This window comes from Pieris napi, chromosome 15, assembly GCF_905475465.1.
Source record: "Pieris napi chromosome 15, ilPieNapi1.2, whole genome shotgun sequence".
Classification (NCBI taxonomy): Eukaryota; Metazoa; Arthropoda; class Insecta; order Lepidoptera; family Pieridae; genus Pieris; species Pieris napi.
Window position 1 is genome coordinate 12,316,130 of NC_062248.1, and position 25,745 is coordinate 12,341,874.

At 34.5% G+C, this 25,745-nt stretch overlaps 1 protein-coding gene across 3 annotated transcripts; it reads left to right on the top strand.

Moving 5' to 3' along the window:
- Positions 1-1,720: 1,720 nt before the first annotated feature.
- On the top strand, positions 1,721-25,585 carry LOC125056852 (prothoracicostatic peptides-like). 3 transcript variants are annotated; one of them, XM_047660165.1, is made up of 7 exons: positions 1,721-1,823; positions 18,870-18,953; positions 20,605-21,051; positions 21,167-21,277; positions 21,341-21,449; positions 22,010-22,099; positions 25,188-25,585. In XM_047660165.1, the coding sequence occupies exons 1-7, from the start codon at positions 1,794-1,796 to the stop codon at positions 25,211-25,213; spliced, it is 897 nt and encodes a 298-aa protein (XP_047516121.1). In that variant the 5' UTR covers positions 1,721-1,793; the 3' UTR covers positions 25,214-25,585. The 3 variants fall into 3 exon arrangements, with proteins under 3 accessions (XP_047516121.1, XP_047516122.1, XP_047516123.1); XM_047660166.1 differs by having other exon boundaries at positions 20,608-21,051; XM_047660167.1 differs by lacking the exon at positions 22,010-22,099.
- The last annotated feature ends 160 nt before the right edge of the window (positions 25,586-25,745 follow it).

Here is a 25,745-nt window from a genome sequence, read left to right on the forward strand (position 1 = left end):
GTGTAAACCGAATTATATCGACTCTTACTTGGTATTGCTTTCCCATTTGACATTTAATTGCTTATCAAACTTATATACAGCTTTCAACACAAATGGTAATGTTTATTTCTCAGACCAATATAATTTAAGGGTTGTGTAACTATAATGCTAAGTTTATGTAGAAGACAAAAGTAAGAGAGTTAAGTCATTTAAAAAACAACACATCCAGGATATCAAATAAATTATTATTGGCATTCGTAGTTTCTATTGTTTTCCAGTATCTCTTCTATCCAAGCCGAATAGTAACCTAAAAAGATTGTTTTAAGTCGACATATTCAACGTCTTTTGAGTGCAATATCCACGAATAAACGATTGGCAATATGGCTAAGACTATGACTGTATTAAGTTTAACTTCTAATGAGCTAAAAAAACTGTAATCAGATCAGTGCTACGGATACTCTGCGACCAAATGACCCAAATAGAAACTTTTACTCCATCACGCACTTGAGTGTCAACTCACCTTTCAGACAAATGCGACGATTTGGGTCAACTCTTTTAATATAGATGTTGCCTGTAAATTATCCTCTGTGATTTCCTTCAAGGAAGACAAGATCCAATTTGTGAAACTTTTACATTTATAATACATAGTTTTGGGTAAATAATTTTAATTGTATTGTATTATTATATTACACTTGTATGTTAAAAGAATTTAGTGCTTCATGTAAAGACAGTAAAAGCTTCTTAAATAAACTAAATTGAGATAATAAACCTTCGATAGATTAAATTAATTATCAATTGTAGGTGATAAAGGAGATGGTGACGATTGCTGAGTGGAGTTTACGAGTTTCTTGAGAAGTTTACGAGTACACGCCCGTTAACAGTTTGCCAACAATTATCGCTCTTTATGGACTGTCACATTAAACTGTTATTACTTTATTTCTTAACGTATGGAAAATTTCAATTTGTCGTTTTTCTATAAAATCTAAGAGGTTGAGTTTAGGAACACTTTAAAATCTACGACCGACTGAATTTCACAAGGTGTTCAGACTGACACACTTCCTCGACGTTTTGGGTTTGAGATATTGACGGTTTCTTCACAGAACGATTCCTGTCATTATACTAGTAAGTGTTAATTGCGTACATAAAAAGTAAAATCCTTAAACGAAGAACGAATGCTTGATGGCGATACATATACTTAGGTGAATCAATTTGTAGCCATATCTATTACAAATTAATTAAAAATCTAGCGAAGTGATAACAAGCTTATAGCCTAGCCTAAACTAAGTCAACATGTTTTGTTTATTTTTACTGACAATTGCAGAGTCAGTCCATTAGATACAAACAGAAAGCTCTTGTAACCAAGGTCCTGGGATCTATTCTATTAATAGGCTTTGCCGTCAAAATATCTAGTAAGTATTATTTATAATTTTCACGACAGAGGTTAAAATGATTTCTCGCCTCGCCCAGGAATAATCTCTTTTGTGGCCGATTCAGATTTATTTAAACCTGTGCGAAATCTTACACGTTTGTCACTAACATACCCTTACACGTGCACATATAGCTTCCAAATCTTATCGAGGTAAAGGTTTACGTTTTCTGCGGGATGGCACCTGTAACCTTTTGACCTTGATGAACTAAAAATATCTAGAGATCATCGATGACGTCACATGATTTTATAAAAATGGGCGGAGCCAGAGGTGCCATGCGCTGGTTGGCGCCGCCCATCGGATTCGAGGAGCCAACGAGTATATAAACCATTTCAGCCTGAAAGGGCACCAGTCCACGTCGCACTACAGGCAAGAACGTGCTGCCTGATGTCGCAAAGTTTGCTCCGAAGTACAACGGTAAGTAGCTCTGAAAAACACTCCTACAAAATTATTCGATAAAAACATTCTACTCCAATTCAAAGCTTGTTCACACAACAACTCCACGTAAAATAACGTAAATTTCGCAAAATATCAGACCATCGAAAATAGGTTTTTGCAACTACATATTTCAGTAATTTTAATATTTCAATTTAGTTTTGTTAACTGAAAATTACATTAGCCAACAGTTTCAAATTAACCCGGATTGTAAGTCCCATATATTCAGTATATTATCGATTTCTCTATAACTCCTATAAACAAATAATATTTAAAATGTGCAATTCGGAAAGAAAAGATGAATTGAAAGATGTACTCTCAGTAAAGTTTTATCGAAGCCTACAAGTGCTTTTGTTTAAGTTGTTCTTAGGAACCGAGTTTATCTTGGAAGCCACCTTTTAAAGGCTTCTTATTGAATGCGTGAGACAATGGATAGTCAAAGAACGAATTACAAAAGTAGTAGTATATACAATATTCATTTAGTTATGATCACGTTTTTCTTTTAATCATTAGCAATTAAATGAACAATACCAACGGTAGTAAAACTAGTCACAAATACTTCTTTCTCGTATTGAGCAGTAGTTCGTTGGCAACGAATACGCAGTCTAATAAAAAACCGGACTACTAAAAAAAATTAATCGCGTGAAATGAAATTTCATAAAATACAGAATGACGTAAAGTTTACCGTTTTTTATTTAAAATAGGAGGAGGAGTAAAATTATACGCTATAAATAGGAAAATATATGAGTAAATAACTTTTCATAAAACAAATCATAAGACGGGCCGCTTAATATCGAAGAAAACGTAATAAAAGCCAATTCTAACAATTCTTGGAAGCCTTAAATTATGGGACAGTTATTTATAATATACGATTACGATATTTAAATGACCCCGCCAGCCATGGAGAAGGCACGAAGTGGTTAAGATTTTAATAAATAAAGAGGTTATCGATAATGACGATCAATCGGAAAACGAAGTTGCTATAGGTGTCAGCCTTTGAAAGTCTGTTTCTTTAAACAAAAGATAATCAGCTTGACTCCTTGTCAATCTCACTTACAGACCAATATCTCAATTTTTTTATCATATCACTTATATCACTGTCGCAGTACATGCTTTCAAGGGGAAGGTAATTAAATTTTTAAAGGCGAGGTGCTTTTATGTAATTAATATGACATTTGCATGCCTATTTTTTATAATCATTCAATCTGAATGTACCACTTTCTTTGCAAATAAACGATTTATTTATTTATTACAAATCGATTTCACTTAATGAAAATTAGTGTTAGTAATAGGTTGTCAGTTTCTCAAACTGCGATAAAGGTATTTTACGTCCTGTGCCCTTCTGAAAGTCTTGAAGATTGAGCAGAACTGATTGAGATTAGAATGTAAAGTAGACTTCCAATATAGAACAATTTCGATATCGGGCGTCTGAGCAAACAGAATAACTGCGTAGCAGACATCTACGAGGGGTCTACAGAGATGTGTGAAATGTCTACAAATAACTTTAGCTTACACTGACTACGTCATATGTTAAGATGTTGCTACTGTGTTTCATAATTACCATTGATTTTCATCAATAAACGTGCAATTTAGTTAAAAACTTAACTATTACTTGTCTTTAAACGGGCATTCGTACACTATTTCTTATAAGGTTTATTAAAGGTACGCGGTAAAGTATCGACTTACTTGATCTGTTTAATTTTGCAGACAATGAAGTTGTCTTAAATATTTAATCCGTTAAGAAATCTTCCGAAGAGGTTACCCTCGCGGTGCCAATGTATTAGAGTATGTACAGTGCCCCGTATCCCTATTGCCTTTGTTTCGGGATAAATTGTTAGCACTTAAAAACAGCAATGGCGTATTGTGTTCTCGAACAGTAGTTGAGTTTAGAGCCTACTTTGCGTCGATATTGTTTCTCTGCTCATTTGTTTAAGGACTATCAACGGCTGACGAATTTCCAAAGTGACGTTGAAAACCTTACCATAAAAGGTTAAGCAATCTATCAACCGTGGTAGACGAACAAAATCACCTGCCAGTCTACGAAATATTAAAACGTAGTGTGACGATAACCGAGGCTAGTATTTTCGAGTACAGCGATAGATACAATTTCTTTATATAAGATGTTCTTTCAACATAAATTGTATTCAGGATTTTTTTTGCAACAGCTCACACTATTTAACAACAGCGTCGATACTCGTTGGGCTTAGATTTCTTGAGACAATTCGGTGCTATAACAATGGTTGTTAATTAGTTCGAAACGTCCCAGAGGTTTGCAGTTCTCGTCAAATTATTCAAACAGATACGCGTCACGCGTCACTTCTTGCATGAAATTGCTTAATTATTGTGTAAATCATAATACAGAGAAACTATTCTACGATGATATCATTCAGATCTTACCAATGCTGTACGCTCTAATATTTAAGAAACTAATCTAGAAAATTATTAAACGATGGGTATTCTAAACAAAAAAGGAAAGAGAATAATTATTATAGATGAATATCAAGAGATTGCGAAGTATTAATGACAGCAGATCAATAATCTCCCGCCGGAGATTGATTCAACTGAAATATTGGCAGCGTAATTGTTCTTGTTATTTCAATTTGTTGGCATAATTCAAATATAATCAGAGCAAATAGAGACGTTGGGTCTTTGAGCTTGTAATAAGGTCTTAATATCTGTCGGACGTTTCTCGAGTCAATAACGACCTTATCAAGTTGTATCGAATATTGAAATAAAATGTAACCCAAAACGAGATATAATATATAAGAGAACATTTGATTGACATATTATCATTTTTGTTGAGGAAAGCTCCTAACAGACACCACGGCCCAATGAGTTAACAAACAACATTATATTTACATTAAACAAGGTACAAATATATTAAGAAATGTTTGATACAAAAGTAATTCTATCTTCACTCCGTTGCACAGACATTCAATAGCAACCCCTACGTAATATTTCTTACTTGATTCTCTCTTTATTCTAGTGATCGATTGCTACCGTCAACATAACATTTGGGTGTTAATTCTAAGTAATAGTCGGCGCATTCTATGCTCTTCATTCGATCTTAGTATTTTTTCTTACGTACAGTTTTATCAATTGCAATGATCAACTCTCAATATTTACTGATATCACCCACAATTATTGATAATGTTGTTATTTATCTGCTAATAATAATTGGTCATTATTACTATTGTTTTTAATGTGAATACGATATATATAATTTAAGTCATGTGTATGGAATTATTATTGATATTCACCTTATTACCCCTCTCGGTTTCTTAATACAAGTTAAAGTTTGTAATAATTTATGTAAATTATGAATTTATTTTAAAAACTACAATTAAATGGTACCTATTCGGTCTGAGCCACATAAATCCGTAAACCGAAAGTATTAATTTAAAATCCGGTCACTAATTGAAGCCACCTCCCGCCATCTGGCGTCATTTGTATGGAAATAGCTTTGTTTAATTTTTATTGTAAATTGATTCCTGAGCCCGTTGTTTGTTTAACTAGATTTTTATTATTCCCGTGAATGGCCGGTGGGTTTTTATAAACGCGGTCGCAATTAACTACGGTCGTTAGTTTTAATAGTTCTTCTTTAATTCAATCGTCTAATTTGTTTCGTTCCCGCTATTGTTGTGTGTGTGCTTATTTCTTCCAAGTTATGAGTAATGTATAGTACTGTACTACTAAGGGTTGCACAATCTAATGGGTTTATACGTCGTATGGTCGTATATTATAATATTTGAAACGTCCAGAGCAATCTGAGCTCCTTATCTCGGATACCTGCTTCTGCCGGTCCGCCATAAATAAGCACCGGGCGAAGTGTCCCAAGATACCGAACCCAGCTACTTTATACACGATTGTCTCCTTTGTTGGTATAATTTATTCATAATCAGGTTTCAACTACTAATTTCTAAATTATATTTTCAATAAACGTGACGCACACATTACTGTAGCTGTTAGGAATTTTCGAAAAAACAAGAAACAAATTCGTGGCGTTACTTAAGTCTTTCAGGTCTTGCAAGATATTATATGAATGATGTTTCGTGCGATTAATAATTGATTGAGATGTATGTATGATGTGCTCGGGAATATTCAACCGAGGAGTATATGTTACACATGTCACTTTTCACATTCGATGAATATTTTCATTACCTTTTATTTTTCTTTGTTTTCGGGAGTTTGGCAATCGTACTTCGTACAGTTATATTTTTCCGTCGCCAATCATAAATTATTTATTGGCATTGTGACATTAAGTAAATACATTTTTAATTTTATCTGCTGTTCTACAAGCTATTTCACTACTATCAATATTAAAACAAAAAAACAGTGATCCTAGTACCTTTTTGGTCTGGGTCTCAGATTTTTGTTTTTTTATCTGTTTCTAGATAATTTGTTTCTTAATAGTCTAGAATAGAAGGTGATCAGCCTATTTCTTAAAGTGCCAAGTTAAATATTTAAGTATATAAGTTGGCTGACCTTTATTTAAAGAAAAAATAAATGTCTACGTATTACAATAATACGTATAAAAATTCTATGAATATGTATGTATGTATATATATACACAGAATGCTATGAATCACACAACCAAAACTCATTAAGAGTTTACCGTTCGAAACTTGAAAGTGAGGGGAAATTTCGGAATATTAACATTTTAAATCCCAGTTTTTAATAATCTCGGAAGCGCCTGGCTCGCTCTCAAATAGATAGCTGAAGCCGGTCATTTCACAGTTACACCCATTAATCTCTCCCACTATTTCCATAAAATTGTTTAGCCTTGAGGTAATTATTTTGAACTCATTTTTTAATTAACACAATAAACTAAATCTACTCAAATTAATTACTTTGTAAAAACATATTATATATTAGAGTGATAAATATAATTAGAATAAGAAGTTAATTCGATTACAAATACTCTACCAAACAATGGGGAATTAATTAACAAAGAAAGATCACAACAAATACAAATTGACACCTTGATTATCAAGTATTTTTGAGAGGTACTTCTCTCTCAATAAAGCTACATTAATTTTCTCCTCAAAATTACTTCTCAAATTTTCAATAAATTGTCATTGAGTCTGGCACTGCGAAACAACGTTTTACAGATTTCTTTATACTTATTGTAAGTGTGTCCTACTGTTTGCAATACTAGGATGTATTACTGACGATTGAAACACTACGAATATATGTTTTAATTAAAATAGCAGCAGCAAGCAATGCCAAAAAAAATTACCTATACATTCCATAATTATAACCAATGGATATAATATTTTAGCCAAGTTTAGCATTATTTAAGCGTTCATATTGAAGTCGGTGTTCTCTGAGTGCATACAGAGACAGGTGCAACAAACAAAGCGCCGTGTCCGTCGACCGACATCACGGATTATATACGCGCACGTTTCCCACCAATACTTTGCCCTGTTTATTCTCTAAATAATAGCTAATGTTAACACGGTTTATATCAATCACGTATTATATATACACTCGTTGAAGTGCCTTAACGATGCGGGTCAGATGATGGGTCAAACACCCTGCTCTAAAGTGCAATTATAGCGGTATTAGGCAATTTTGGCAAATACAGTTGATTTAAATGTAACGTAATCTCAGTTTGGTAATATAAAAGCCATCGCTGTGCTCCTAGAGTATATCTAGTATAATAATTAGTTTAAAAATGAAATTAATTTATTCGTCTCTTATGGAGAAAATTATGTGCGACTGGAGTTATACTGAAACGTAACGAATCACATAATACTATGTGTTGCAACAAGGAACTACCAAGCAATCTCAATATCACGCTATTGTTGAATTTTATCAAAATTTATTAAGAGCCTTTGTAGTGTAATCAGGCGTAGTATGTTGAAGAGTTATAGTACTTATACCTTTTTCTAAAAGTAAACCTTTCCATCAATGATAATAGGTCCTTTTCGCTGTACAAATTGTATCGTCAAACACCAATATACAACACCTTAGTAACCGGTTTACTCCTCTTTTTGTGATATAAAGTTTGGTTATAATGCAAAACTGCTCGTTGAGTTATATTACCTTTAGGATCTGTTTCACAATGTCCGGATAAGTTCCAAATTAGCTATTTATTACTTATTGGTAGGATAAACACTAATGTTGCGTTTCACGACTGTCAGATAGCGCTATTCGTCACATAAAATCCATCAAAAGTTATGAGTCCGATGAAGTGTCAAATAGCACAATTTATCTTCCAAATAATTTATGTGTTGCATAGCTATTTGGTACTTTATCCATACATTGTGAAACAGACCCTTAGAATAAATAATCACTCGCCAAGGTAAGCTCATTTAACATGTTGAATATAATTATATTGTGGCGATTAAGATTATCAATTGAATCTGCCATAGACAATCATATTATGTAAGCAATTAATTGTTTTTACCCTTCGGGAACAAAACAATTTGTCTCTGGTCAGGGTGCGTAGGAATGTTTGCTTTTCTAAAGTAAATTAACACGCAAATGTAATTTAATTTCCTGGATCTTTTTCGGCTCCATATACAATACAATAAAGCAAGAAGTATCGAGCTTAAATAAGTAACAATGAACTCAAGGCCTTAGTGCGGCTGCTTCCGTTTCCGGCAAACTTATGTACAAATGTGATCGCCTACTTTCTTTTTATTTATACTTCATTTCCTCTCACATTTTCATGTAAGTATATGAAGTCAAGGGTCGGTTCACAGATAGCTTTAGTGGTCTGGGCTTTTTATATGCAAAACAATTTCAAATATTCATATTAAAGATTTATTATGAATATTTGAAATTTATAAATTTTAAGGTTTCAAAGTTGATCTTTATTTTATTAGATCGCTACCATGTAATAATAATAATATGGCATTTCTCGACTTGTCGATCAAAAACTATGTCAATCTCCAAAACATAAAAATATACTATTTTGGTTATTACACGCGAATGGAAAATACTTCGGAACCCGTACCCTATGCAGAACGTAAATCAGCGGAAGTGGATAAAAAAGGTGAAATTGAAGTTTTTTGATTCCCCAACCAGCTTCAACTTCCAAATTAATTTAGAGTTTACAAGCCAAACATGTCGCCATGTTTCATTCCACGCAAAACATATTTGTTCTGCATCAGCAGTAAATCCTTTTTAACGGCATTTTGTGTTGATTGAAAAAACACAAATTATTCTGAACCCTCGTGGGCAGTAAACATTAACTAAGTCTCGACAGTTAGCTATAGGCTAACATTTTGCCATTTTTATTTTTGTATTTTCGCCATTTCGCGTGCACAGTGCACAATATAGGCCAAATAAAACAAGTGGCCATCTGTTACCGGTACTATATCGTTTTAAATCCATGCATTCAAGTACTACCTGAATCGACAACATATAAAATTGACTTATAAAATTTTTTTGTTCATTTTAATTTTATATTACGTTTAAAAATTATTATATTATTTCTACACTGCTTTTTTACGTTATTGTTTTGACTAGATCTCTTAAATAATTACACTACATAAAAAATTGTCCTCCCACAAGGTGATGTCACTATATATAATAATCAGATAATAAAAAATATTTATTAATTTAACCTCTCGTTGCATTACAATACCAGGACAATGAGAACACTTGAATAATTCGGGAGGCAACTGGTTCCTCATCCGTACGCTTATCTATTTGAGACAGCTACTCGAATATTCAAAGTAAAAGTCAACTACATATGCTTAAAGGCGAAGAGTGAAACGAATGTGCTTCTGAGAAAGTGTTAATATTTCAGCTTTTTATAGACATAATATTATTTTACTATATTTTTTATGACCTAAGAAAAATATTTGAAGAAACACGGAGTATGTACGTAGTCACATGTCAAGTTTAGAAAAGTATACTTTTACATGATATACATATTATTGTGTATATGACGTTCGTTATTCAATATGTTCTCTTTTTAGGCCGTTTCTCCACTGCTCCGGTCCGGCAAACGTTTATTACCGATCCGATTTAGAAACTCACAACAGTACTTACGTACTTCTCCACGACTCCGGCATCCGGTTTTTAACGATCCGATAACTTGCTAGATCGGAACGCGGTGTTTTATCGGTCGAGTATCCAAGAGGTTATAAATTATTATTCACAGGTTTATTTATAGTTTGTTTAATTTGAAAGAATCTGGATAACCTGGACCAAACCAAATTATGTTGCTATTTATTTATATGTTTATACCAAAGTATTAGTGAACTATTTATAATATTTTAAGATTGTTAAAAAAGTAATAAACTTGCCAGGGCAACAAAATATTCAGAATTTAGAACGTTTTATTAATAAAATAAAGTATATGGGTTATAGTTAATATAGGTGTTGCATGATAAATATACAAGAATCGATTATTGTTGGATCGGATATAGTGGAGGAGCGCAATCCGGCCATCCGATATTTTTCTCATGACTCATTCCGGTATCCGACGCCGAACCGGAGCAGTGGAGAAAGGGCCTTAGAGCGTTAGCTGTGAGCTCTGTGGGTGCTTTAACATAAAATATTTGCACCGAATAGAACAAAAAGCTTTTTAACAAACCCGCATGCAGATCTTGCGTCGTGCATCACGAGCTGTACTCGCAACTCGTAAATACAAATATTATACAACCTCAGAACCGTCCTAAAATAGGACACCACATTTTTTTATGCAAAAGTTTTCCATTTCCTCTCAAAGTCGCTTTGACACGACTCTCGTAATATTGTTGGTAAAAACGTTATATCTGTCCGTAATGAGCAACTAATGAGCTCGCCGCACACTTTTATTTACTCTTTCGCAATTTATAAGCTGCTTACAACTTAAAGGATGACATCGTAATGTTTTTCGAAAAGCTACACAAACCGTTTCGCCGCTTATTTGCCCAAATAGGACAAAAACTTTACACAACCTTAAGATGAATTAACACGACCTTTCTCACTTACGTCACATAACTAACTATATTTATATACACAGATAACTAACACTCTTGGTATGTGTGTGTAAATGTATTTATGTTTAAAAGTGCTAACCAGTGTTGAACAAGTTGAAGCGCCATGAATCGTGTATCGTGATTGATGAGTTTTTGTAATTATATTGTGCAGACAAAACGGCAAAACTTTGTTATTTAAAACCGCAACCTTCCAACAGTGCCTGTTCTTATTTACATTACCGAACACCAATATTAACTGCTAGTATTTTGCGTTCTACTCGCTTCATTCTATGTATGGTGTGCTGTATTTTTGGGAGACCTACTAGATAGATAAGTGAAATCTATGTATGTTGAAGATTTAAGTTGTGTAGGTGTGAGAACGGAAGCTTCGACAGAGGCAGTGGATTGTCAAGTTTTCTCGTTACTGAAGCCCACGAAGCGCGAACCCTTATGAGATACTTTCCTTCTTTAAATGTCGAATCACAAATCTAAATATATACCAACTCACTACCAACTGAGGCAAATAAATTTTGTTACGAATAAAGTTTACCATTATTAGAAGTAGATTCGAAATATTGGTTGAAAAAATAATATAACTGCTCTTTTAGATGAATTTGATTTTTTCTGAATTTGTATAAACTCCCAAATCCCCTTTATGCCCGGGACTTGGAGTATACTAGGTTACTACGTCTCATTTAGTCAAATCACTCTTTTCTGCCTGTCAACTATTATTTTTAAAGGGGTGGAACTCAGGACATATTGATATGATGAATTATGAAATTAATTATTATTTAATGCTAATTAAATGACACGTGACATTCTTTGGACTCCCGGGCTCTTTTCAAACAATTTTCTATTAAAAAGTGCTCAGTGATCGTTTGGGTTTTAGCGTTCTTTATAATAATGTGTTACTGTTTTACGTTGAATTTTGAATGTGAATACAATATAGACTTACTAAATGGCCACATAAGAGGACAAAGCGTTTTACTTTACGTTTATTTTAATGCTATTATACAAGCAATTTTTGATTAAAATGAAAAATGGCCACGACAGAGTTTTTAATGAAAGATTGGCGATACAGACACCAAGAGGACGGTTAACGACGTGACAGTTTAATAACGGCGCCTTTCCCCTTCCTTCCCTCGCCGGCCCTCACCCTCACCCGCGCCAATACGCTGTTGATGGAGATTAAGAGATTGAAGCATTCCAATAACTTATAAAACATGACTACATATGGTTAACTACAACTACAAACTCCGAATGCCGTTTCAGCCGTTTAATTTATGCAGCCAGTAAGACTGAACAGCATATCACCAAGAATTTAAAAAAATATGAAACGAATATGATCAGACGAACATTTAAAAGTTTTTTAAGGCTACTATACAGTTTCCTTATAAGTTTTCAATTTCTACCACTAAATAGTAAGGCACGGCTCCGAAATTTTATAATAATAATAATTTTATTCATCAGACAAATACAGTCCATTGATTGATTAGTAAGTTAGTAACAATAGTTTCTTAAGATCTATGTTAGTAGAATAAGTAAAAAGAAGAAAAAAGTAGGTAAACAAAAACTATTAGGTACAAAGCCCTGCGGAGATGTCGGAGCAGTGTCGTAAATAGGGGCACTCCATTCTCTCGACTATCATCCGTAAGATGTTGCTGGAGCTGCCCCGCACCCGGCGCACCAAAGACGCGCACCGCTTTCGCATAGTGGCGAAAAAGCAATCCACCCGCGCCTCTGCAAACATTCCTGATGCGCTGCAGAAGCGAGGCAACCCCAGCAACACCCTAAATGCGTTTTTTATTATACTGCACCCGAAGCGAGTTGTATGTTTGTCGAGTGAAACTGGCCCATAGGCTGCACGTGAAGAAGCTAGTGCAATATGCTCTGAATAATGTGACTTTTACGTCATGAGAACAACGTACAAACCTACGAGCCAGCATATATTTTGCTCTAACTATATCGCCATTATCTTTGAGGTTGGGGAGTAGGACGTGCCCAAGGTATTTAAACTTACTAACTCGCTGTAAAACACTGTTGTTAATAGTAACTGTCGGCACATTTTGTCTCCTCCTCCCCGACTCAAACACCATCACTTGGCTTTTCTTGGCATTATAGATAAGACTTATGGTAATCTGTGAAGCAGCACCTATTTTTATTTGATTACATCGCCGCCAACAAATTATACGAAGCTTAGCCAATCTTCGATTGCAGCTACTAAAAGCTGTTGACGATTACCGAAACTCGGAACTGCATATAAATATACTTAAAAAGATATATACATTATACACACACATATATATAGAGCTATAACTATATAATAGGTTCCTTTATCTGCAAGCCCCTCGAGATTACTTACGCTATACGTATATATGATGGCTTGGAATCATGAAAGCGAGTGAAGTATGACAGAGACCGACCCAAAATCATAATTAAGAATAATCTGAATGTTTTGATGATTGAAAATTATTGTAATATTTGTCGACCGAAGTCTGTTTAGTGCCTTAAGTTACGTGAAGTCTCAAGTTTATAATAAACCCCAAACGGTTTTAGATAGTTGACTTCAAATAAACCGCAAGTTAATTTGAACCGATCAAATGAAAAGTCAACGGGCAGATTATCCTCCGTCAACTGATCTCGTCCAAACTTTAAGTATCGTCTTAATAACTACTTGATAGTCAGTCGTTCTGTCCTCATTTAAAACTATACTAACTATACCTTTGGTAGGTTTTTTCTCAAACACCTTTTGTAACACCCTTTGGCCATTAAGGTTTACAATAATTTACCAAAAGAATTAAAAGATCTTCCGACTAGAGTCTTTAAAAATCGACTTGGTGTTTTACTTTTGAAAAAAATGTATTATACAATAAATGATTATTTGCGTGAGACACTGTTATTTAATAACGTATGATATGTAGAATACAAATAATATAAGAACTGACCAATTCATATGCCTAAAAATGTAAAATGTAAAATTCCTTTAAAGACAAATTTGCGCGCCATTGTGTGCGGCAGAATATGCGAAATTACGCATTCATAAGGTGGTACATTTACCACCTTACACATTTTGTAGGATATTCTTGCGATAAATTGTTATTATTATTTGATTATTATTTAAATCTAAGTGTTCACTAAATACGACTTGGCTGAAAACTAATTTTAATCTATTTCCTCATACACCGAATTAAATTAATCGATTTATAAACTGATATTCGTTACTCTACTAACGGTAATTTGATAAAACGTTATTAATTAAATACGCCGATAATATGGTAATAAGCGCTCATTATACAACGTGACAAATCCGATGCGTGTTGAAAGACCGCGTGACACGATTACTGTGTATTTGCCACGTACGCGCTGTCGATAATGCGTGAATGCCTCAATCACTGACGTCTCGACAAGCGTGAGACACTTGAACGTAAGACTCGTTCGAAAACGTGACTTACATGTAACAATTCTATAACGGAAGAATTATTTAATTTATTTATTATAAAAATTAAATTCTACTACTCGCTTCAGAACAACGATGTATTTATTGATAGAGGAAATTTTCATTGATTTAATAGTAAGGGAAGCGGACGAGGGGTTATGTCTCGAAATGGAAACGTAGCCAGAAATATAATTCCGGCAATTCGCAATAATCTCGCTGCAAATTAGGTTAGAGCGGGCTCGAGGCGCGCAGTTAAATCTGTTTGCCCTATTAAACACTCATAAACATTATTTATAATTTACTTGTGTTTTTTTCATAATCCTCGGTTACGTGAGATTTAAACATTTATCTAATTCCTATAAATACATATTACGTCTATGTCGATTACTTACTGTTTAACTGAACTGTTTGTTGATGTAGCTAAAGGAACAGTGTCATGTAAAAATAATGAATCACTCCAAAAGAAGTAAATGAAACGTTGATTACGGCCTCACAGCAGCAAAGCTTCGATACAAAGTTAGGCGGTCTCCAAACAGAAAGCCACCATCCCAAACTCGTAATCTCCGCTAAGCCTGCCCGTAGACCTTAATCGAAATTAAATGTTTATTATTAAACCGACGTTATAATTTATCGAGTCCTATTTAGCACAGTTTAATTATACTTAGCCGATTAAAAGTATAATACATTTAAACAAAATAAATGTCTATATTTGCATAATTTACAACATTTCACAGGAACCATTCATTTAAAGTTGTAGCTGTTTGTGTCTCATTAGTCCATCTAGTCTTTATTTTGTTCTGGCTATGAAAGTATACAGTAATGCTCCTACTACAGCTATCTATTTTGTCTTTTGAAAATATACTCCATGTGTAGCAGGCACTATTTAATTAATCGAAGATGTTTAGTAATTCATAGATATCGATCCAATTCTCCGCCTTTCGTGAGCACTTGACCTGGCAAAATCTGTTATAATTCCCACCAAGGAAATGCACATACATTTCCAGTTTCCAATAAAATAACAAAAGACTACTACAAATATTTGCAAGTAATTATATAAATTAGTATGGAAACTCTAAACAAGAGTGTTCGATTTCACATCCAGCCATAGAAAAAATACTAGAAATTATCCATAACAACCATAAAGACTATATAGTTATTTTATTGGATTAGAAATTGGAGCGGAATTTGGAAAAGGATCAGATAAATTTATTGTATAAGTACATAAATGCTTATAATTTTATATTGTTATGAAAAATAAAACTGGCTAAAATTCTATATACATCAATATTTATATTAGATAAAAGGACAGAAATTGAAGTAGGAAAAGGAATTTTAATGGATAAAAGTGAGGAAATAAAAGCGGAACGGTCGTGTCGAGTACAGGCGAAGAATATATGATTAAAATCCCCAACGTCATTGCCACACTCACAAATATCGTTAGGCAAAATGCAAAGGAATGCATGTACTTTACAATAGTGTATTGAACAATCCTACCAATATTCAGCCAAGTGGGAATTTTTGTAACCTTACCCCTATTTTTTAGTCTAATTTGACCGGATTATTTCATCTCATTTAATTTCATTTGATATCAATAAAAAAATTCTACTGAAGACTTGGGCATAGTTCCCTTTGCCTACCCAGAATGGATGAAAAAAAATCTCTGCTTATATTCTTTTACGGTTGGCGCCATTTTCCAAAAATGTTCTTTATTTAATTGCTCATTTTCGTGCAACTGTATTAAAAATAGTTGTTCAGTACACGTGCGGAACTGCCAACCCTCACCTTTGCAATGACAGGCCTTCCACACTCGTAATAAAATATACTATTACAAAACGTTAAGTAAAAAGCGATTGCTACGCTTTGCTACGTGGCTACGGCGTAGATGCTGTAAAAATATTAGTAAAATTGTATTTCTATTATATCAGTCCTTGTAAAGAGAATATTGTTCCTTAATTTAATAACTTTTTGTGTAATTATTAATACAACATTTAATTGGCTGGACGTATAAATTAATTTAATAATTATACAACACGTTGAAATTATTCGTAATTTATTAGCCACTTCATCACGTCATTTATTGAGAATTCAATTTCTGTATTTGTAAGTTTAATTTAATTATTCCGAAAAACGTTGTTAATACTGAGCTAAAATAAATTAAACGATTCATTAAAGCTGTACTGATTTTGAATATTGTCATTAACTTTGCGGGTCCTTTCAAATTTGAGTAGAGGACAAACGAGGTGCTCGCTTTGTGCCTTAAATTGTGAGTTGTTGTACAAGTTTCATTCCATATTGAAGCCCTTTGATGAATTTCTGGATCTGGAATGTTAGAAATGTATTCGTGGATTTTTATACGACTAACTCCCTCAGCATAGAAGTCAAGAGAAAGAAATTGACTTCCTCGTGTCATTAACATCAATTAGCTACTTTACTCTAGCTATCACCTAAAACAGTCGGATGAAGAGCAAAACTGTTAACCTTTTCGTGATCTGGCAACTTGAACGGTTCATATAATCTAAATCATGTGCTCTTACTACGACATATTGCATTCATATATAGTAGACGTTGAAAGCATTAAATGAAATGCTAATGTGCCAACTGATGAATATTGAAGGTCACGTTCAGAGCGATGCTTTCATTGAAATTTTACTAAAATCTTTTATCAAATTGTATACAACACTATTATTAAAATGTTATAATAATACTAGTTAATAAATTAGTTTAGTATTAGTGATTAGCCGAAACTTATTAACAGTATGAAGAATAAACTAAAATTATATATATAAATTATATGCAGAAATATAGAAACTACCTAATAGTTTCTATAATTCTGCTCTATGTATTGAAACCGCAAGGATTAAACGATTCGGTTTTAGCTTTTAAAATTGAAAAGAAGTTTATCTGTACAATCGTTTTTTAATTACTTGATTTTTTTGCGACTGTCCCAACAGTTTCGGCTCCGTGTGGATTCTAATTCAATTGAAACATCCAACCTACAGCGTTTCGCCGCGGAATAAAACTAAGTAAACAAATAAGTTGGCTCTATAAAAAGGCCTGTGACGCAATCGGGGTATCTTCAGATTTAACCTACATCAGATACATATTTATACCTATGAGATTTATGTGTATGAGGCTGATCGATATCACTCTATAAATACAAAATGTAAGTCTGCTTTTATATCGCAATATACGACATTTCTCCCGAACAATGCTTTTTACCTGCTTGACTCTGTATCCTACAGGATTTTTTCGGTTCTTTATATTTAAGTATTAGGTTGCTTCCTCGTTATATCTTTGAATGTATCTCTATTAATAATAATAATGTGTTGATTGCGATATCGTATCGTTCACTGTGAAGAATAACAACTCCATGACACGTAGGTAACGACCATCAAAGCTTGACCTCTCACGTGTTCCAGTCGTTTGACAACGACAACGGCCTCAAGTAATCCCATTGAAGTGCAACAGATCAACTTACAATGGATAGTGCAGCTGGCGCTTTTTATAGAATATTGGCTTAGGGAATTAAACCGTGCCGTGTTCGTTTATTCTCTTTTAAATAAATATGTCTTGTATACTTATATTTTGGATACATAACGCCGTAGGTAAAGTAAGTAAAGTAAAAAATCATTTAATCATATAGGTAACATAATGTACATTAATGATTCGTCAGTAAAGAAATACATAGTAATGCTTCTAATTTTACATTTACTGCCAGTTCTCAAATCAAGGGCGTAGAACGGAAGAGAAGAACTGGCAATAAACTCTCCGCCACTCTTTTTAATCGCCTTTTTTTTACACGACGTTTGTAAGGAGCTGCAACCTTTACACAATGTTCCACATGACATATTAAGTAATTAATAATAATAACATTAATTAAAAAAAAAACAAAGACTTGTCCTCTATCAGCAGGAGGCATGGTGAAATAGGAGCACACACTTACATTCTCGTAGTGAAGCACCGATCGGTTGAAATGATTTGCATTCCGAAATTCTTATTTACAAACCAACTCTGGCGAACACTTCCGTTTAATTACTTTCAGCTTTACCAACATCCCTGTCCAAACAAAGTGTTTTAAATTATCTTTAAAGTACTATGAATGTAGAAATAAGGAGGAAAACTATTTCCGCATTTCGTCATAAAGGAAATTCTAAAGCATCTTATTTGTTTTCAATTGCAAAAACAAAAGCTTGGTACAACAAAGCATTCTTTATACCCTGAAAGCCTTATTTTCTATATTCATTTCTTTTTGAGTGCTTAACAACTACTTTTAAATGTAATAAAGCAATTTGTATTAAAATGCATTCCTCCAACTTTTCTCTTTGTTTATAAGTTTTAGAATGTGTCAGCTATGAAGGAGGGGCTGAGAAATGTGGATTTCGCATCCTGAACATCCTGATAACATTTTACTAATTAACATTCTTTACCCGAAAGCCGTAAACAACCTGAAAATGTTTAAATTCTTTGTTTTGTTGTCAGGAAGAGTAAATTATAAATGCAAAATTATACGTTCTGTCATTGTCATAATAATTATATTTCAATAAGCAATTTCAGATAAAAACATTCATTTGGTAGAGAATATTCTGGTTCATAATTTGCTCGGACTTCATAGAATATATCTTTTAAAAACTTTCGAATGTAAGTTTTATGAAACGTTTGCAAATGTTACAGATGCGCTGTGTGGCGGCGCTGTGTTTGTCCGTCCTTGCGACGCTTGCCGTCGCTGCCGCCGAGTCTCACGACACGCCACCCCAGGTAATCGAAAGGATCGAGCCACAATTTATGTCATCAAAAGACGCTTATAATTATACTTTCAATCCAATTATCATAGGCAAACATGACCACCGAATGTCACTTTTGTTTTAAACAATTACTGTCAGACGCATGACCCTTCGGAACCTGAATGAGCAAACTTGTCTTTACTTCACGGGCCATTCGCTATTACAATACATCTTTTAGCACAAAAGCTGCCAACAAAACCTTTGTTGTCTATGTAGCCGGGAATCCGAAATTATAATATTCTTCACAAAATGTTGAAAACTAAATTAGTAAATCATTTAAAAACGACATCCGAACATAGTATGACTATTAACTTTATGTTGTTAGATCTTTTGCAATCCGTTTTGAGAAATTTTGTTGTTATATAGGCCTCTTAAGCTTTAATTATTATTCGGACTTCATGTATCAATCTCACCCATCACAGATACATATACACATATTGTGTTTCCTCGCTATTTATTTTGATACAATCCTGTAGTTTAATACGAACGAATTTCAAAAAACTTTTAAAAAGTAAATAATACATGTGCTTTTAAAGATAACGATACAATTTCTAGTCTTGCAAATTATTGCCTAAAGTACAGACACAACGGTGATTTTTAAATGACGAGTATAAAAACTCGTAGAATAACTTAACTTGGAGTGGTGGTTGGTGGAGTGATTGTACTGCCCTTACCTATTACCGTTTACGTATTGGCTTTAAAAAATCTTAACGGTACGATTATAATTTTGACTTTAATTCTAACGCTGTCAAAAATATAAGAAAAATTATGACTACTTCATCGAAATAGAAGCTAGTTCGGTTTGTATTTTCTATTCAAAAAAATATACTTTAATTATTTTCAAAGCACGTAACGGCTATATAAAAAGCGTTGTAAGAAAGCGGGTGATATTAAAATATTCACAGAATACACAACCACGACGCAAAACGCGAATAAATCAGTGTCGTTAAACAATTTTCCTCCCACTCCAACAGATTGGAGATCGTCTCTTAGTAGCCTATTTCTCTTCTACCATCTTACACCTCTTCACTCTTCAGAAATCGTAATTTATGACTAATTCTGGGCTCCTCATTCATTCAAATACGCACCCTCCATTCATATGACTTGATGACAGCCTGTAAATATATGACGTTAAAATATTAACCATTGAGTAATGTAGGTCAATTAGCCAACTTTTACTTTGTCAATGTTACTTACTATCTATAATAGAGAGGTAATGTTAGTAAAAAAAGCGTGAGGCATTTATTTATTAGAAAAGTGTGTTTAAACCTCAGCAAAGTAAACTGATTAAGATTCCGCGCGAAAACAATTTGATTGAACAACTTGTGAAGCGGCTCACGCGTCGCCGGCTCCCAGGATTTTTGTACGCAATATAATTCAAAGAGCTTTGCTCCAACACCGCCGCTAAACTAATTTCATTCTAATTATACAATAATCTCGGTTTAATCGAAGACGTATCTGATGGATATTGCCCCCGGCTCGGCTATAGCTCGGACGGTAACCGAATACATAACGCGCTATTCATTTCATTTATTGTCTGACCACAAGCAAACAACATTACATAAACCTATTAATAAATAATAAAACTAAACTATATTTTATATAATTTGTCAACTTTGCTCCAGCAGACTGACAACGATATCCAATTAACAGACGAAGACAAGCGAGCATGGACAAGTTTACAGGGGGGGTGGGGCAAGCGAGCATGGCAGGACTTGAATTCTGCCTGGGGAAAGCGGGCGTGGCAGGATCTCAATTCTGCCTGGGGTAAACGCGCCTGGCAAGACCTCAACACCGCGTGGGGCAAAAGGGGTTGGCAAGATCTAAACTCTGCCTGGGGGAAAAGAGGATGGCAGGATCTAAACTCAGCGTGGGGTAAGAGAGGGTGGCAAGACCTAAACGGAGCGTGGGGCAAGCGGGCATGGACGGATATGTCGCAGCACCCATGGGGAAAGCGAGCATGGCAAGACCTTAACACTGCTTGGGGAAAGCGAGGCTGGCAAGACATGAGCTCAGCGTGGGGCAAGCGTGGCTGGCAAGACATGAGCTCTGCGTGGGGCAAACGGACACCTGTAAGCATACCTTTTCCTACTTTAGTTACAAACACACTTTCACTTAAATCGAATGCTAGCTAAACCTACTATGTCACTTCTTGACTTAAGCTAATCTCTTAGTATTGTTTGACAGGACAACTGGGCTAACTTGCACGCGGCGTGGGGCAAGCGGTCACCTGAGCCCGACTATGAAGACTACGAACTCATTACTGATCGCGGCCTACCCTTACAGCAGCTACAACCGGTACTCTTCATATTACTGACTTATATTTTCTGAAACGCAAGATTCTAATATTGTATGTAATAGTTGGAAGCCGACCAGCGAGGACTATCGGAGGCGCCGGAGAAGCGAGCGTGGTCTTCTCTCCACGGGGCCTGGGGCAAGCGACCCGTCAAGCAGGCGCACTATAACAACGGTGAATTATTTTTATTTTATTATCTGAATGAGTGTATGAGTAGTATTTTAATAAATTGTGACTTCTATTTCTTTGTCTAAGAACAGAACAGTTGCGGGTCCCTAGTGTTGCTCCGAAAGAAACGCAAAAAAATCTTCATCTCTCGCTTTACCACAGTTAATAAAATTACTAAGTTTTCGATGATCTGCTTTATAATATATCAAGTAGACCGAGTTCAATATTGAAGAAATTCGTTAGAAAAGCAGGAAAGAAAGTTAAGTTTCGTTTTCCCAGTCAAGATAAATTAGCGGCATGAAAGCCGGGATTTATTCCCGTACTCGCTGCGATCTCAGATTAATTACTCGGCTATTATTTAGCGTAGACATTTCGCAGTTGAACCCTTTAATATAAAATATTATCATTAAATTATATACTATATATATAGGATAACTTTAATAAATTTGAACTCGCCACTCAACGGTCTCATAGGTGCGACTGGACCTTTGTTGATACACCGAACTATTTGCTATAAACTCCATATTGTATGGTAACAGTAAGTATAACTTGCGAGTGAATCTCAGGAGCATATTACTGGAAGCGCGAGCCGGGCTGGACGAACCTGAGGGGCATGTGGGGCAAACGATCGATGTCCCCCTCGCACGAGGACCACGGTAACACTTAAGCCCCACTGTCTAGTGCATCTATGCCTCTATTTGCACCACTGCATATTTAGATGAGACTTTAGAGGATTAGCAATTAGCACTGCCCGTAATAGTATGCTCTCGCACTTAGCCAATCGCCTTAGTGTATCAGATTTCGCAACGTTTCGGCACCAAGCACTTTCTCCTAGTAAATCCTATTTTGGGTTTCTGGGAGATACGTTTCATAGCACCATCACTAACCCACCCATCACTAATAGCACCCACCACCACATTTTCTTTAATCAATGTATTTCTCGTTGTATTCTCACACAAGGACTATATATATAACATGTTTACTTATAAATATAGCTGACGGTTCAAACCGGTGGGTGTCGAAGGATAATTAATTTAAAATCATGATCCTCTTTACAGAATTCAATTAGAGTTTAAAAGCCCGCACGTTAAATCAAATGTATTCTAAATAAATAGAAGCGCTTTGGATATGTTGACAGGCGCCGGGTATCTGGATATGGACAATCCCAATACAAAGAAACTTTTGCCGATTAATGATATGTGTCATTACGTGTTTGTGCATTGTAGTGAAAGGTCACTACAATAATAAACAGAATATAATTAAAAATGATTCCAAAACAATTCCTTAAAATATTGCAACTAACAAATCCTTAGTTTCTGTAATATGTACAAGACAGCTGAAGAGCAGGACTTGTGTGAATGTAGCAGCCATGTGCCAAGGATGAATGCGCAGTCAATCAGTGTTACCACCGACTGGCAGGTGCCAGACGAACTGGCGAACACGTGATCCTCGGCACTTCACCATTCCATACATCTACTCTCACGAGAGTTTACTTACAGCACAATTAACCTCATTTTCAACACTTTGGTGTGTTTATATTATTACTTGTAACGCAGAGTAGTAATTCAAGTTTTTGTGATTGCATATACTAGTTATGAATTTATCTGGTTCTAAAGACTATTATTTTTAGGCCACTTTATTCATTTCTTTTAAATTTCATTATGATTACATTCGGCAACATTGTTGTTGTTACTCATCCGTATTCCAATAATTGATTGAGAAACAATTTGCATTTTACAGTTTTCAAGGAAAAACTACCTTGGATAACCATGGGTGAAACACATTCTGCGATAGCTTCTTAGACATTCATTTAAATTGATTTAATATTATGGGGTCTTACAGTAACTTAAGTTACTTTGAGTTAGCAAAAATAAAAAAAATGTGAAAAAGAATGAAAGATATTTTTATTTTATTTTAAAGAACAAGATACGATTTAAGTGTGTGTGCTGCGGTTGGAATTGGCCCTGGCTCAGCATTATGCTGAGGAGCAGACTGTTCCACAGCGCTGGTCATTCTTCCATTCATCCTTCTTCGACCACAGCAGCTAGTTTGCGCCTCAGTCGAAAAAAAAAGAAAAATAATGTAATACTTAGTAGAAAATATTACATAATATTTGTAAAAGTCAGCAGTCTAAGTAATGAAGTATTGTATAAAAGTATATAGTAAATAACATTAAAATGTGGCAGCAACATCCTATTTGCCTGAACGATGAATGTAATGCACTGGATAATTATACCTTTAATGTAACTTCAATAAAACGCAATGTTTTCACTCGCAATGGCTCACGATACAATGTCATTAGTAATTAAAAGGCCCGATAATGCTATTCGTATTGTTATGGTAATGATCCCATATTTCTCTTTCCGTATAAAATATTTTACTTTCATAAATCAAAGTGCTCGTCCCAAATTCTAAGCACTGGAAGTGACGTTAATTGTAATGAAAATAAGCCGGAGTTGAGCCAAAGCTTTCTGTTTTATGAGTAAAATAGCATCATTTGCATTTACCAGTAGATTCTTATATAATATATCGCAGTTTACCGCTTTGGAAGCTACAGTGGACCTGTTAAGGAATACTAAGATTACGGGATTATATTATAATAATAATTTATTTATTGCAAGAATATCATAATAAGTGGTACAATCGTAAATCGTTCGCATATTCTGCCATACACAATAGCGCGCAAATTTGTTTTAAGGAATTTTACTTTTTACATTATTAGTCAAAGTCAATTCTTATATTATCTGTATCGTACATATCATACTTTATTAAATTTATATCAATTACAGTGTCTCACGCAAATAATCATTTATTGAATAGTAAATATTCAATGGTTGTTGTCTTAATGCTGAATTAAGTAGGTACGAAACAGCATTTGAATCCAATATAAATCTTTGCACAAAACATACGAAAAACGAGCAAACCTATAAAACTTTGCTTACCCATAATGATAATAAAACTTAAATATATACATAGTAACCATTCAGAATTAGATGGGCTCATGCCGAAACAACACGTCTTAGAATCGTTCACATAATGGTTCCAACCGAATGAGCGGCTCCCTGACGATCTTAATGAGGCCTGACAGCGCTTGATAATGTTTACATACTCGCCTGAAGCGACCCTTCTATGTGTGACTCGTTAATAGCCGCACACAGACATATGATGTGTATACTATTGCTAACGAGATATTACAATTTGTTTTTATAATTATCCCGTTTGAAAAGGGATTCTCGGGGTACCTAGTGACGTCGAAGAGAAAATAACTAATGAACGTTGTTCCTAAATGAATACGTTAATGTGGATTAAATAAATAATGTACATTGTGCTAACAATGAGATTAGTAGAAATCTATTAGGACGGTATTAGATTCGGCTTTGGGAGTAATCGGGCGCTCAGCACCCGTTTGTGAAACAGATGGAGCGATCAGGCTTCGGGCGACCCACCGAGGAGTTCGCAGCTTGGGGTCAAATCGTTTCAATATGTAACGCCAATGATGCGCGAAAAACAATCGCTTTACTCGACCCCCGCACTCACCCCTAATTTATTGGGCCTAGGAACATATAAATATATCCATAATGTATGAGTGTTATTCTATGTAAGTTATCTGTTGACACCTTTTTAGTTTCATTTAGAAAGATGCACTCGAACCCGTTTTGTAGTCTCGGTAGATGCATGTTATGATGGATATGCACAAACACCATTGTACTGTTTCATAAAGTAATGGTATTTTTGTGTTTTCAGAGAACGTGACAGAAGACGAGGCCTAGACACCGGGACATCATGTATTATACGATAAACTACCTTATCTTTAATCCAGAATAATTTACTTTACCTTCTGTTAGCGGTATCAGTTCCTGCTAATTATTTAACTTTACCTGCAGCAAAAAAGTAAACTCTTTTTGAAAAATTTTAACGTTAATTTGATACTGAGAATTACTTTTACTAAATTCGTACAAGTGTCACCTTCTAGTTAAGAAACAATTTATGGAGATTATATGTTTAGCTGTAAGGTTGGGCTGGTGTAACATACGTTAGTTAAACATAAATTAATATTTAATTATTTATTGTATTTTATTAGTAATGTTGATGTATTAAACGGCTTCACGAGTTGTCCAATAAACATTTATTCGGAACCGAAATATGTTTCATTTTATTTACCTCACGAAAGACTCATATTAGGGCACAGTACAAAACAGTACAAACAAATGACTAGATTTACTAATATCATGATCAACAATATTTTACCTGGTTACTATATCACTTTCAGTTAGTTATACTACAGTTTAACCATTATTAAGC